Source organism: Falco rusticolus, chromosome 4, assembly GCF_015220075.1.
Source record: "Falco rusticolus isolate bFalRus1 chromosome 4, bFalRus1.pri, whole genome shotgun sequence".
In the NCBI taxonomy this organism is placed as follows: domain Eukaryota; kingdom Metazoa; phylum Chordata; class Aves; order Falconiformes; family Falconidae; genus Falco; species Falco rusticolus.
In genome coordinates, this window is record NC_051190.1 from 8,851,241 (window position 1) to 8,866,745 (window position 15,505).

Consider the following 15,505-nt stretch of genomic DNA (forward strand, 5'->3'; position numbering starts at 1 on the left):
AAGGGTGATTCCCTTTGAAAAGCTATTTGAAACTTTTAATTTACTAGTTGTGCATAAACTGCCTTTCCTGCTGCTTTCTAGTGCCCTTGATCTGTTATCGTATCTGTGGATTTCTTCTCAACGAATGAATTTGTGCTAACGCTTTCGTGCCTTCTTTCTTCCTTTAAAATGGATCCCCTGTTGTTTATCAGCTCAAATAATCTTATGACCGTATGGTATGTATCTCATTATGCCCTCCAGCATACTGCTTCATTCAGAGCAGTTCTGGGCCAGTGGTTACCGACATAACCTTCAAGGTATTTTGTGCTAGCTAAATATGAAATTTGTTCAAGAAATTTGCTCATTCAGGAGTGATAAATGGGGGAAAAAAAGAATAAAATATAATAATTATTTTGAATGTATTTTTTAGGCAACTAACAAAGCAGATTGTTCCCACTATAAAAACACTCAATATTTTAATTCTAAAAGATAGTGAGTTTCAGGACTTAGAGGCTTGTACTGGTTCCAGTCTCTGCATCAGACTTATAGAATCAACTAGTTGATTTAAAAACATTTTTGGGAGGACTTGTTCCTAAGCAATTAAGAAAGCGAAAGAGTAAGTCCAGTTTATTACAATCTCCCCTCTCCCAAACCCAGCTCCATTTTAATTTGCTTTGATATTCCTAGAATCTTTTGCATTACAGATTCATGTTCTTATGAGACCAGTTCTCTAGTTATCAAAAGCAGATAGATTACTTTTATTGTGTGTAGCAGTCTTACAGATGAGATTCTCAGTGTTGATTTTTTCTCTATGCTTGATCTTCTGGTGTTGTTCTTGCCTGCTGAATTTCAGTCATTTAAAATTAATCCATACTGTTCTTATTTTTTCCCCTGTGTTTATGCTAAATGTTCCACATTAGTTCTGCAAGTGCCATGCTTTGTCCTGGTATTAGCCAAAGCTTTCATTTTAAGTTAAAGATTCATTGTTTTTATCATAATGTAAAAAAAAAAATAAAAAAAAAAATCAGCAACTGCAACAAAAAGAAGCTTAAATAAAGATACTGGAAAGCAAAATCATATTGGATCAAATACCGTAGATTTGTTCTGTCAGTCCACTGATGTCACGAAAGGTTTTATATAGAATACAGATCTTATTAACCCTGTGTCCTTGACACAAAATGATATATAAACTTTTTAATAAGTCAGTTTTGCCTTCATACCTGTAAATAGTGTCCCTTGCAAATAAGAAAATGGTTACTTCTACAGGAAACTGCTAGGCATCAAGTAATTTACAATCTGTTTCTCCATTGCATGTTTTGTGGTCACAGTCCAAACTGTACTGATCTTGAAATGATGCTGTTTACATGTAATAGAGTAAATGTCAGCAAAAACTGTTTCTTCCTTATTAAATGCACATCCCATGAGGTTAAACTGAATGTCTGGTATGAATTGTGCTTAATAGACACTTTCAAAGCTAGGTCCTGAGAACTTTTCATCATGGCATTTCCTTCACTTCTGTTAGGTTGTGGATAATAACTACAGTAAGGGAGAAAGGATTCTCAGATTTCTAAGTTGTACCCCTAAAATGCATGGAGTGATTGTGAGAGCAAGGGAGAGGGACAGAGAGTAAGCGAATGGAAGCAAAGTCTTGCTACACCCTCCACTTCTTCTGGCAGAGCAGCGCTTTGGACACACAGAAGAGACGGTACTCTGAAAAAAGATGGAGAAAAGAGTGGTTTGGGGATAATTCAAATACAAATATTCTTACAGCCATTCCCTTTTTAGAGCATGTTGGATGATTTCAAAATAGACTATAGAAAAGCACATTGGGTTTAGAAATGCAACCCCATTTAATACAGAATAACATGCTCAAAATCACAAATACAATTAGTAAATCTAAGTTTGAGAAGAAATTCTGGCTTGCTTTACACATTCATTAAATCAAATACACTTTCATCCCTCCTCAGAAAGTGGTTATCTTTAGATGTTGGTCTGACATTGATATGTTGAGCAAGTAAGATTTTAATATAGAGCAAGATCAAAAATCCACCGAACTCATTGCAAAATTCTCATTGACCCTTATAGGTATAGGGTAAGGCTCTTTGGTTTTGCTTTGAGGCCAGTGTGGATTTTATTATTGGAGAAAGAAGATGAGTGTCTATCTCCCAAGAGGATTTATGATTAAGAAATTATTTTTATTTCTAGAAGAACTGTCAAAGAATTTGCCCTCTTTCCAGATGTGAGAGTTATGTGAGAATAGATTAAAAAATGAATGAGTATGTATATATGCACCTATCTTCTGGGGCTGATTCTTTTTCTTCCCTCCTTTTCTTCCCCTCCATCCAGAACAACTCTTTACAGTACAAAGACCTTCCTTGATGTTGTGTTTTTGGGTTTGTTTTTTTGCTTTGAAATACAGGTATGAGTATTCCTCCCCCCACCCACCCCCCTACCCCCCAGCTTTATTTCTCTGGGAAGGATTCTCATGCTATTATCTATTGCCTTCCTAACAGTCTTTCTAAATGTCTCATTTAAAAATAATTACCGTTAGTAATTATTAAAATGATACTATCTGTTCTTCTAGAGGTGGTACAAATGCTAACAAATACTAAAGAGTATCAAGGGTATATAAGAAGAAAGAGCCTAACCATATAGTTTGATGCCATTTTACATGGATAAGAGCCAGAATCTTACTAGTATGTTGGATATTTTATGTGTATTGTCATATTATGTGTAATGATGGTCAGTTTTAGAAATTTCTTTTCCTTTTGATATTATGAGTAAGAGCAAGGCTGAAAAAAATAATTGTTGTCTAGAATATAGGTGTATTACTTTCAGTTCTCTTGTGTATGTAGACAAAATGGACATTTCATTGTTATTTTATACAATGTGAAACCACATCAATGCTTCTAAAGCTGAATATTACATGGCTAACTGGAATGTAGTATGAGGTTGTTTTTCTTTGTTTTTACCAGACTTTAGAGTTATGATCAGAAGCTCTTTCTCAGTTTCTGCCTTAGTTCACTGATGCATCCTGTTCTGGCTTCCCTGGTTATTCTTTTTGCATGTCTAAAAGCTTGTTGAAGGGCTGTTACTTAAAAGTTCAAGATAAATTTGCTTATAAATTGGAGTTGACAAATTCTGATCCTACAAAAGGGATAAAGAACTGTTATCATTTGGCAATCCATATCTTGTTCTTAATCCACTTACCTACACCTCTTTGATATCCAGGGATTCCAATAATTTTTCATCTTTTGAATATAAAAATATGTGATTTAAATTGTGAGCTTTCTAAACTGTTGATATTGCTTTAGCAAATCAACTAGTGCTAAAAGCAAGCACAGTAAAAGAAATTGTATAGTAAATACTTAAAAATAAATTAACAAAAATAAGAGAAAAATATTAAAATACTGTTTTCCTGTACCTTCAAAATTTTACTTAAATTAGATACTTTACTGTAGGTAAGCTCGTATCATCACCTTTGTACTAAACTCTGATCTGGTGGTATAATTTATCTTTAAACTGATCTTGATCTTAGACTGGTAAAAGAAAAGGGGATGCATTCCAGACAGAATTATTACAGTTTATTAAAATCATAACACATGCCTATTACTTATATGAAAGCAGAACCAAACTAGTTCAAAACAAACAGGCAAAAAACCGTAACGTACAGTGTAAATAAACTAATTTTTGAGGCAGCAGACATGGTTTTCTCTGTAATAGGATTGCTATACCAGAAAACAGTAAAAATAAAATAAATAATAAAGGTATAAATTTCTTCTAATTATTTTCAGGTTAACTTAGTGTGCAGAGTAGAGATATGATCATCTGTGAAATTTAATGTCATCTGGACATATCTATACATTTTCTCAGCAGCAACAGAAGTTAGAATAATACTTCCAAATGATTTACATTGCTACGTTCACTTCTGTACCATTAATACGAAGGGGCAGACTGACTGACCACTAACTGATTAAAGCAAAACCAAACAAACCTAAAACCTACTATCTTACTGAAATTTAAATAAACTATATTAATGGAAATATAGGAACTGTCATCAGTTATGTCATTTAAATTGTATTACAACTTCAGATTTTATACTCATACATATTTAAGCATTTTGGAAGCTTCTGATAATTTTCAGGGCCAGGAACATTTAGGAACTTGTGCCTCTAAATCTAGCAACTAGTTCTGAAGCTGTGCTCAGAGATGGGGACATTTCAAGAACTGTATGAATTTAAAAAAAAATTACTAATAAATCATTCACTGCCAGAATAACTGTGCAGTTGATGTGTTGGTAACCAGTAAAATACGGGCACTAAACAATGCACAAATAAGCATAGCAAACCCTCCTGAAGGATAGCTCTCTGCTGCGGGTGCTTGTCTGTTTATCCATCCTCTTAGATCAATTGTACAGCTCATGTTTAGTGATATTACAGAAGATCTTAATTACCTTTAGACCCTTTGTGTGCTTGTAACCCAGAATATTTGCAACAACTTGAAAGCTGGAACTCGTAGAAATTTGAAGTCAGTGCACAGATCCTACATGAGATACAAGAAGGACTATCAAAACCACCATCACCTAAAATAAATATTGTCTCAATTTATGCAAGGTGTAACTATGTCTTTCCTGATAGGAGTTTCAGAGAAAACTTACTTACAGTCTCACAAAACAGCATTAAATTTCTTTACAGTGGAATGAAAATGTACTCTGCGTGTTTAGTTCTGTTGTGCACGTTGTCCACAGCTGAAGTGCAATTGAAACTAGTTGCCTCCTTGACTTGAAAAAGGTCACCCTCAAAATATAAAACTTAATAATACATCAATCAAATAACTGTAACGTTTTGGGAAGGCCATTCTTAATTATCTGCTATTGGTAGCACTCTAATACAGATGATCCCATTTTTGGAAACTGTTCTTTTCAGTCTTTTCTGTATGCAATAAAAAGACTAAATATGCAGATTTTAATGTAAAATATGACATGTATTACATGATGTGTATCTTACAACCATTACTTTTATTTGGAGTTGTCTATATTTAGAAAAATATTCCAATTCCATGCATGAATGTTTGCAGAGTTTTTGATTAGGAAGCAAATACCTACTATATAGATGATAAGAGAATTAGTTATATCAGTAATTTCTGTAGGAAAATCTAAATGTTTAGTTTGTTTATGTTTATACATAATATTTATTTGCATATATTTATAGTAATGTTTATACATTATATTTATTTGCATATATAGACAGAATTAATCATGGGACATCTATTTTGCGTTAACATGTTTTTCTTTATTGATGTAATAATGAAGATAGAACTCACTCCCTTTAAACACATGCATGAGGCCAAACTTATGTTTGTGGTGTGTGCAATGTTCATGGAGTATCTGATCTCATGAGTCAGTTCTACTGCCTTAGTCTTTGGTCACGTGGCTTATTTGCAAAATTAGCATAATTCTTAAAAAAAGAAATCTAATTATGACTGAAGTTTCTAACCAAACATTGCATTTAAATTAATCACTCTGGGTAATTTAAATGCAATTTTTCCTGTAAATATTTTCTATTCATTAGAAAGAGAGGTCAGTTAGTTTATGCAATTAAAAGAAGCACAATCACAGACTCACAGAATAACTGAGTCTGGCAGGGCCTCCTGTAGGTCGTCTAGTCCATCCCTGTGCACTCGTGGATTACCTGGAGCAATGTTGCCCAGGACTGCATCCAATTGGTTTTGAACATCTCCACAAGGTCTCGGAGCGGTGTTCTCCAGTGTTTAATCAATCACTCTTACAGTGAGAATGAAAGAATATTCCTACGAGTGTGGATTTCTTTTTCTGTTAACTTCAACAAAAAGTTCAGACGGCAGATGCAGACAGATATGACTTAATTAACCATTTAAAAAATTGGACATATTTAGAATATTTTGGGGTGTGTTCATGCTTTTAATTTTAAAACCAAGGTTGCTACATGGTGCATTAGTAATTATGTAGTCATTTACGCTAATAAACAGTTATGTATTTTAGAAAAATGTGTAAAATCTTCAAAGGGTGAAGCCATTTTATTACAAACATGCTTGGAATGTAATGTAGTTTTTTAATGTGCTCTGCTATTTCTTAATTCCAATCTGATACCTTTGTAGCTCTTGTGTTTTATCTTTTGCATATTTCACAAAAGCTAACTTCTTTCCTTTCCTAAATCTTTAAAATATCTTTTTTTTAAAAGTGAACTAGAATTGTAGTTTTTATCTGTATTTTATGACTCTCTTCGCCATAGCAACATTTACATTTCCTCTGACTGGTATACTTTGCATGCAGTGCACAGTCTACCCTTGACTAAAATGTGGTACTTTCTGCAAAATATGTGGTAGCACAGTAAAGCAATTATGTGAACAAAGAAGGATTTTTATTGACTCCCTTAAAAAAATGAAATGCATTTTCTTTACAGATGTTGGCCCAGTAAGCTGCAGGTTAATGTCATTTTTTTAATATTTAGACTGAAATCTTAACATCAGGAACATCCCAGTAGGAGGCTGAATTTTATTTCTTCCTCCATGTATGACATAATTATCTGATGCCTGTGGTACTTACATAGTTCTAGGAAGTGGAGAATAAGTGTATAGATTGTAAAAGAAAAATCACCAAAATCACAGTATTTAAATGCTGTATCTTATAGAAACTGAGTAAGTAGATTTTAATACAGAAAATTAATGTTTTCTGCTATAAATTGAGTTTGAATGTTCTTTCTGTTCTCTCCCAAGTTCTTGTTGGTTTTGGGAAGAGCTGTGGAAGACTGCTTACCCATGTATGAAATGCTTTGCATTTCTTAATACACATAAATAAACCTTTCTCTACCCCTATATTTAATTATATTATATGATGCCATAAACTAACAGCCTATATGATAGACTACCTGGCACAGGTATGCACTAAGTGTTCTATTCTTTTTTTTGTCTCATTCTTTTTAAGGAGCTTCACTGATAACTCTGACAACTTCCTCCTAGCTGCGGTGTTAAGTACAGGACCTACATGCTTGCTGCAGTATTGCACATCTTTCCTGAAAGTGTATTTCCAAAAATTCCATGCATTCATACAAAGTTCCGTACATTCAATGCCAAATTCAGTATCAGTATGTGACATGTACAGGATGAGTCTGAACACGGCAAACCACTGTTAACTTAGCTATGTGTAGATGTTACATTTGGTGGAGCTCAGAAACTATTTACAGAAAGGGCCGTACTATCAAAACTCTATTCATAGTTGTTGATAATTTACTGGCATGTTTGTACTTAATTTCTATTAATTTGCATTGTATCTGATTATGGAACAATCAGGTCACTAGGGTTGTTAGCCTTTTTGTGAGAGACTGGAGACATTTAAGTGCTTGCCAGGAGAATAGTACTGTGGAAATGAGGTCAGTGACTGTAAATTAAGAGTTATTTCTTTATTTTTGACTGCTTTAATGTAAATACGTTGCAGTAGTATAAATTTTTGGCAAAGATAATTTCTTGCAATTGTTATTAGAAAAATAGGAAATGGGAAATTAATTTCATAGTGATTTATATTATTTTTCTTTCTCTAATAATAGAAAAGAATAGAAATACTTTTTTGGTATAACAAGAAACTGCTGCATATAATTTAGTTTTTCAGGAGATTCTTTTTTGCTGTTTTTCAAATAAACATAAAGTTGAATTCTGATCCAACAGAACAATAACTGTAATTCTAGTATGTTTTCCTTTAAGACTTCTAGACTTGTTTTCTTGGAAATCTAGGACACATAGCTACATAATGTTTTGAGTAAATTGTTGAAATGGCTATAAAATATTTTAGAAATGTATGGGGTTTGTTTTGGAATTATCATGAAGTCATTTACAAAATCAGTCTTTGTGAACTTCTTTTGTTAAGGGTGAAAGGAGGCAGACTTCTATGAGGTCTGGCATGGAGTACTTAGCAGAACTACTGGTCCCGTAATAGGTGCTCTCTTCTTCTAAAGACACATTTCAGATCCGTCTGGGGTTTTGTTTGTTTCACATTTACCTGATGCAGGAAACAGCACAGCATCCTCCTTTGCCTGTCTTGGTTTGTTTTACCATGTTAGTAGTGCATGTAACTCTTTTCCTGATTATACCAAACACATTTCCATGAAGGGCTCAAAACAATACTAGATTATTTGCAAATGTGGAAAGCATGACACTGTGTGCAATAACAGTACTGAAAAACCACCTACAGTTATTTATTCTGTGTTACATTGTTTGACAGGGACCCCAACTTGACCTGAATTTAGAGCTGGAATTCTCAACATGTCTTACTGGAATCAAGCATACTGTGAACATGCTCAGGGAGCTTGCAGTCTCTGAAGGTTTTTTTTTTTTACAATACAAAATAGAATAAGAAAATTTGTTTGGTAAAGAAAATTTAAATTTTCTGGGAAAGATAAATAGGTTAAAAGAAAAGAGTTTGAAAACAAATCCCCTTCCCTTTTCTTCACTGTGTCCTTGCAAGGCCCTAAGCTCTACTCTTGCTCTTTAAAAGTTGTTTGGTTTTTTTTTTTTTTGTGATCTTTAGACTTTTAGACTTCATCACTTTGCAGCAAGATTTACACAGTTCCATCAAGATCCTTAAGTCTGTTTTTCTTCATCAGAAAATGCTCTCAGGTTTGCTCTGGTGCTTACAGGTCTGCAGGCTGCTGTTCCTGCCACACCTGGTGTTTGAGCAGCAGCCTCTGCTTACCAAGCGGCGTGTGGAGGAAGGTCCCCTTCCCTGTGGGGGGCTCCTCCTAACCCAGCCTGCAACAACCAGGGGACAGCAAGTGACCGGACATCCTACCCGCACCTCAGCCACTCATTTTAATAAAACACGTATTACCCAGGCAGTAAATGAGGAACAAGTAAAACAGATATATGTCCCATCAGGTATCTTCTTTAGGAGACAATCATTAGAGGGAGGAAAGGAAGAGACATTAATGGAAAATAAGTAAGAACGGGAGGTACTTTGGTGTGGTTGGAGCCAGATAAAGACACTAAAGTGGCATAGTTTACCATAGGTGCAAGTAGAATCGAAAGATCTGCAGTGCTTTATGAGGGCCAGGGAAAGATCGTGTAGTTCGCTGCAGGGCTGCCTCTTGGCAGTGTCTAAAATGAACCACGGGAAGCAGAGGGACCCGCTGGGTTTTTTACACAGAGGCAGGCAGTTTTTAGACTATGCAATAAAGGGTCAGACCAGTGGACTATTACTGTTATTGTTTAGGAAAATTTTTGTTTCCTATGGCCTCCCAGAAGGGGTAATGTCAGACAAACCCCTATTTCAAAGTAATTTGTAGCAATTATTAAACTGAATTGCTGACATATAGGATCTTGTAACAGCCAAGTTTCAAATCAGCAACGGAATGAAGATTTGCGTGGCTGTAACAGATTTTTTATTATTATTATTTATTTTATTTTTAAGAAAAAGACTGTGAACCTAGATTTTGAAGGTTAGGTAAAAAGTGACAAGAATACCAGCCCAGGAAAAGGCGTAATGGAATGTAAAACTCATCTGCTGACCCTATTATTCTTAATCAAGGCTTTGAGTACTAATATTTCAGAGCAAGAAAATATTCTTTGTTTTCTAAAAAGCTATAAATGGGATTGACAAACTGAATTCAGCAACATATAATATGCAACTTTGATTTGTAAACTTTTATTAATGTGCTCTTGCAAATAACCTTAGGAAAAGCAATATGGATATTTTCATATGCAAAGGTTTATTACATCTAGCGAGTGTGGTAATTATTAATAGGAAATCCTTACTTGCATTCCATCTAATTGTAATTCCTTCACACGGGAAAACTTCATCAAACCGTATGTATCTGAGGGGATGTGATCAAACAGGAGTAAACTCAAGTCCTCAAAACAAGTAGCAAAAATTACATTAAAGAGTATTAATATTTGTTTAAGGATTCCATTTAAAGTTGAAGTCCCATTAGAGCATTGTGTTTACACATGCAGTTTTGTTTGGGGTTTTTGTGTTTGTTCAGGTTTTTAATGTTATCCCCTACACCCCCACCCCCACCCCCCACTCTTCCTTGAACCTTTCTCAACCGTAAGTGGACTATAAGCTTTCTAATTTAGTCTGAAAGTTATCTGCAAGTATTTCCGCAATGATTCCTCTGTACCTACAATTGTGTTGCCTCGAATACCTTGACTGTACATGAGGTACTGTTTCGTAGAATATTGTGTACAATTTAGCTCATTATAAAAATGTATGAGTTTGCTATGTGTAGTGGGCTTGGGCAAACTGTAGAGTTCCTTTCTATTTATTCCAAAGGTGAAATCTAGGTATCATTCTTTATTGCCCTTGTCTTCATCTCAGATGCTAACAAAAGGATGTTTGTAATTTTTACATATATTTAGCAAGAAGAGGGCATTAAACAAAAAAAATAACAAAAAAAAAAAACCAAACCCAAAACAGTGTTAGAGAGAAACCCAACTTCAGTGCTACAGTAGGAAATTAAAAAAATCATATTGCAACTATCTTCTTTTGTTTCAATGAGAAGAAAAAAAAAAAAGAAAAAAGCTTCTACTTATCAGAGCCAGTTAACTAAGTTGAAGACAAATAAGTAGATAAACATTCAGAAAACCTTTAAACTGCTCGAAGTAATGCTCTAAACTTTTATACAGGATTTAGCTCATGTATCTACAGTTCATCAGGTATCTGCAATTTCTTCAGCAACTATATTTCTATATAATCAATTATTTAAATAACAGACTTTTAAAGAAACAGATATAGGTCATACCTTCATGTGATCATGGCTTATATTTTGTTATTGGATCACTCAAGTTTTATGATGAGGAAAGTTTACTTGCAACAATTGTCTCTGCCATGAATTTTGTTATATTTTATATTGTGAAAACAGAGAAATTGTGGCTGGTTGCTTTCAGTATTTGTGAATTAGAGATCACATGACAGTTCTCTTTCGTGACATATACAAATGTGGACATTAGCTTTTAGCAGAGTACTATATGGAAATTCTTCTTCTGTCTGTTTCAATGCAGAACAAGGACAAAAGGTCAGTCAGAAGCTCACTAGAAATCTTGAAGGTGTTTTTGCATTTTGTATTGATTCACCAGTCTCTTTCTGTGTTCAGCTGATACCTGTAAAGAAACAGTTTGTATTGGAAAAAGAAATTTTCTGAGAAGGTGGATTTAGAACAAGGCTAAATTGCTACATATGGTGAATTCCCATATGAGTATGAAAGTAAGAGGAGAAGAATTCAGAAAAAGGGAAAACTGTATTGTGCCTGTAATAGTTTATTATTCTGAGTTCTTCTCTGTTACCTACAATGGGTCTTCTTTTTTCTAAAGTGAAAACAGAACCCTTTTTTTCAGCTCTTGATAAATAAGGTATTTTATACATAATGGAGTCTACTGTCTGCTCTCCATGCTTTTTTATGTGAGTTGTTGCTTACAGTAAAATACTGTGCATAAAACCAGGTATGGCTAATCTGTGTGACATAAATATGCATGTATGCATAAACACATTTTATTTGATATATGTACATATAATCATACTTGTGTTTACAGTACAGAAATGTATTGTTCTATGCATACATTATTGTGTATTATGCATATGTGGTGATATGTTTGCATAAACAGTAACTTTATATTGCTATTATGTTTCTTTCCTCTGTCATAAAGAATGCAGCCTTCTACTTTAACTAAACTGCTCGTAATGTTAATTTCATTCATAGTTAGTGTAGACTTAGATGTTTACAAACCAAGAATGACTAGTTTTAACACTAAAACTCTGTATGTTGAATTATACTTGTCTAGAGGAAGATGGAACTACTTCACAGGTCAAGCGTGATACCATATCTGATGAGAAGACAGTCCCTTTCTTAGTATTATTATATTTACAAATTGCATAGTGCTTTTGTGATACCTAGTAGAGAAGCTTCAAGGAATAAACTAAGTTAATAAGCCCTCAATAAATTTAATCAATTGGCAGTGTTTCTGTAGTTTCTTTCCTTTATACTTTGCTTTATATTACGTTTGTGATTTTATGAATGCAACAGCTAAAGTAGCTATTCAAATTAACGTATAATGATTGCTTGTTCTGTTTTGTTTTTTTCCAGCTCCCTCAGGCTCAAAAGGTAAAATATTTTTATCAAATCTTACTCATTCAAAGTAGTCACCAGTTCTTCATGTTTCCATGGTGTTGTGAGTATGGTACAGTAGTGATCAGTGAAACAGTTCACTGTAATGAGGGCGCTGGAGCTGAGCAGCAAGAAGGGTAGCTGACAGCAAGGCCAGCTAAGGTACTTGCTGAGAGTAGCTCTTCAAACGTAAGTTATTTTAACACGATAGGCATATAGTAGCCTATAGCTTTAAAACAGCAGGGAAGCTATTTTGTCAACAATTTGAAATAATAGTAAGGATAAAAAAAAATCACCCCATTACTCCATGTGAAAGATCTCTGGGTCATTTTGTCTGTATTGTAGACTGCAGCACCTGTGGTATAGCTGGTACCCTCTCACTGCTCCCCACTGTATCTATCAGCACACCTTTGAATACATCCAACATTTTACTTCTCTAATAGGTTGCATACAGTTTTCATATAATATGCTTTTGCCTTTAAACAACTTTTGCATTGATACGGTATGTTACCAGAGTCAGCACTGTGCATCATGATAGCACGACTGTGGCAGACGTAAATAATTGCTTGGTGCCTGTTGTATCATCCTTGCATATTTCACAAATATAATTAAAGCTTACAGAAAACCTAGATGCTGCTTTGTGGTTTGCAGTGAAAAATATCAAAATGAAAAAAATCTGGAATATACTGGGAAACTACAATACTCACTCATCCAAGCTGGTTGCCTTGTGCTGGGTAAAGTGCATTTAAATAAAAAAGTCATAGCAATTAATCAGTTAAAAGTCACTGTTATTAGTAGTCTTGGACAATGATCAAAGGTCAGTTTTTAATGAAAGCTATAGGTTAAGCAATCTTCAATGAATAGCTTTTACAGAATAGTGAGGGCATCCATGGAACTCAAAATTTTAAAATGGTTACTTAATATATTTCATCAAGTTTTTTAGTTTAAAAAGCAAGAAATATGAGCATGGAAGCTTTTAGTTTTATGTTGTTATGTATATTTGAAATTTCCTTGCTTGCGGAGCTCAGAAATGCTACTTCAAATCTACAGGTAATATGGTGTTTTGTGACACGGGACTATATCCATAGTTTTTTCTTGCATTTTGGTAGTTGCAGCGCCTACCAAATGTGACATGGTAACAAAGATTGTTGCTTTTTATTTTTCTTCTGGAAATAGACAGTCTAAAGAAATCTTTTATTTACAGCTTCCTGGAGAAGTAGAAGGACTAAAAGACTGGCTAGACTGACTAACCTTGGCTTTTTCATGTTCACCTGCTTGTCTAAAGTTTTATGACAAATGGTTCTCTTTAAAGTTTGCAGAAAGAAGAGGCAGAGTGAGGTTATAATATGCTGGTGCAGAAAGATAGAAGCAGTCAGACTGCTTATGAGAATTGTGTCCTGTGGTGCTGTATTACATGTTCTGATGTCCAGAATTCTGAGTTATTAAATAATATTCTGGTACAAATCACTCAAGTGCCAGGTTAGTGAAAAAGCACAGTTTTCACGGAAGGTCAAAAATGCCAGTTTTTGGTGTGTTTACCCCTTGAGCAAACCGATGCAGAACTAAAGCCCTATTTTGTATACATATGCATAATGTCTACTTGACTGTATGCTACTTTCACGCAGGGAAAGTGGAGAGGGGTGGGGAGGAAGGAATGGGATGGGGAGGGAGGACAGATGCAAGTAATTCACAAGGACTTTTGATAACTTCAGGTAAGACATAAGCCTTTTCATAAATATGGCCTGATAGTTTATGAACAAAAAAAGAGAATCTCTTGCTGTCTGCAAGGCGAAGAGAAGCAGCTCAGGGCTGACACATGCCTTTATGAGTGACTTAGTCACTAATGTACATGTTTTGCCATATGGTGTCTGAACTTGTACTGTATTTTTGTTGGAATCTATGTATCATCTTGCAAATGTTTTCTCTACAAATATTTCAAACAGTCATGTCTCTCTAAACATGTTCACTTTAATCTTTGAGTGATCTGAAAAGAAAATGTGGCATTCCAAGTTTACCTTTGCTATTTTATATCCGATATAAATACTTGGTCATCGTGATGAAATGCGTTATGTCTTTTATGTGAAACATTTTGGCTACAGTATTCTTGGTGTTTATTCAATGTTCTGTGGTGATTAGCTATTGATTTTGAACACCTGTAGGTTCACAACTCTCTACCGCAGTTAAATAACAATTACAATCTGTTCCTGTTATGCTATCTGCTCTAAACCAAGTTGTTGCAAATTCAGAATTGGAGTGCAGGTGAAATGAAGCATGAGGAGTTTAAGGTGGATGTCTGTTGCACCATGATATTGGTCTTTAAAAGATCTTTTTCATATACCCTATACTTAAAATAGAAAATACCACAAAAGTAAAAAATAATAATAAAAAAAAAAAATCCCAGCTCTGATTTCTGGATATAGAGATGCTGATTTAATATGGTTATTTATCTTTCAGAAGACAGTATGTCTAGGAAGAGATAATTTATCTTAAAGAAAGAGCTACTTATACAGACAAATGGAACAAATTCATGTGAATTGTATGTCCTTTATGTTGCTTTTCTGCATGTTTTTAGGTTACCATCCCATGGGGCTGTAAAAATAGTAATAAACAAAAAAAATTTACCAGTTTTCAGCCTTTTTCAGTTTGGCTTCCAAAATGACCTTTATCTTTGAAACACTTTTGAAAAAGCAGTTTTTGTATACATAGATGAGCAAAAGCTCTTCTTCCTTAATATCTCAAGAAGGTATTTTGTTTCCTAGTAGGAAAGCTTTACTTGCTTTCTTGAGAAAACAAAGCAGGATTCAAAATCTGTTGTCCTACTGTTCTGCTGTTCTCTTCTAGTTAGCTTGTGTGAAGATGTAGAAGTGAATAAATTAGGCACACAAATAGGCAGCTGATAGTTGCATTTAGGAACATTTAGGAAGGAGTATGGTTTTGGGGTTTTTTTTAAATGATTCTCTCATGAGCAGAATCATATTTCGTTCATATAGAAATGTTTTGATGATATTTGTTGCCCAAAAGTTCCTGACAACTTTCTTCTCTCTTTCTGTTTTATCCCTTAATTTCTGTAAGTAGTGCTTTGCCCTCCTTTTATCTTGATGCTATCATCTTTCAGCCATTTGGGACCATCATTTATCATCATTTTCCTGCATCATTTTCCTTCTTGTACTTTGAAGTGTTGAATTAACTGTCACTGGGAATAGCAGATTTGCAATTTTTTTTTTATTTTCTATTTCATTGAAGTGCATGACTAGTGATTTTAGCATTTTTATAAAATTATAAAGTTAAATTGAATCTAATGTAGTACAAAATAATCATGAAGTAAACACTTTGACCCTGATTTAGCATTCTTTTGGATCTGTTTCCTGCTGACAAGAGGCTATTGTCTTTCAGTTTTGTAA

The 15,505-nt window shown here is 34.3% G+C and overlaps 1 protein-coding gene across 6 annotated transcripts in view; it reads left to right on the plus strand.

Moving 5' to 3' along the window:
- The window catches only part of CACNA2D3 (calcium voltage-gated channel auxiliary subunit alpha2delta 3), a 467,821-nt gene that overhangs the window by 319,776 nt on the left and 132,540 nt on the right, over positions 1–15,505 (plus strand). For all 6 annotated transcript variants that reach the window (XR_005103980.1, XR_005103978.1, XR_005103979.1 and 3 more), the window contains one exon: positions 12,084–12,101. Coding sequence is in view for 3 of the 6 variants with exons in the window: in XM_037385921.1 (XP_037241818.1) it covers positions 12,084–12,101 (18 nt within the window). In the remaining 3 variants the exon portion in view is untranslated. The remainder of the gene's footprint in view (positions 1–12,083; positions 12,102–15,505) is intronic.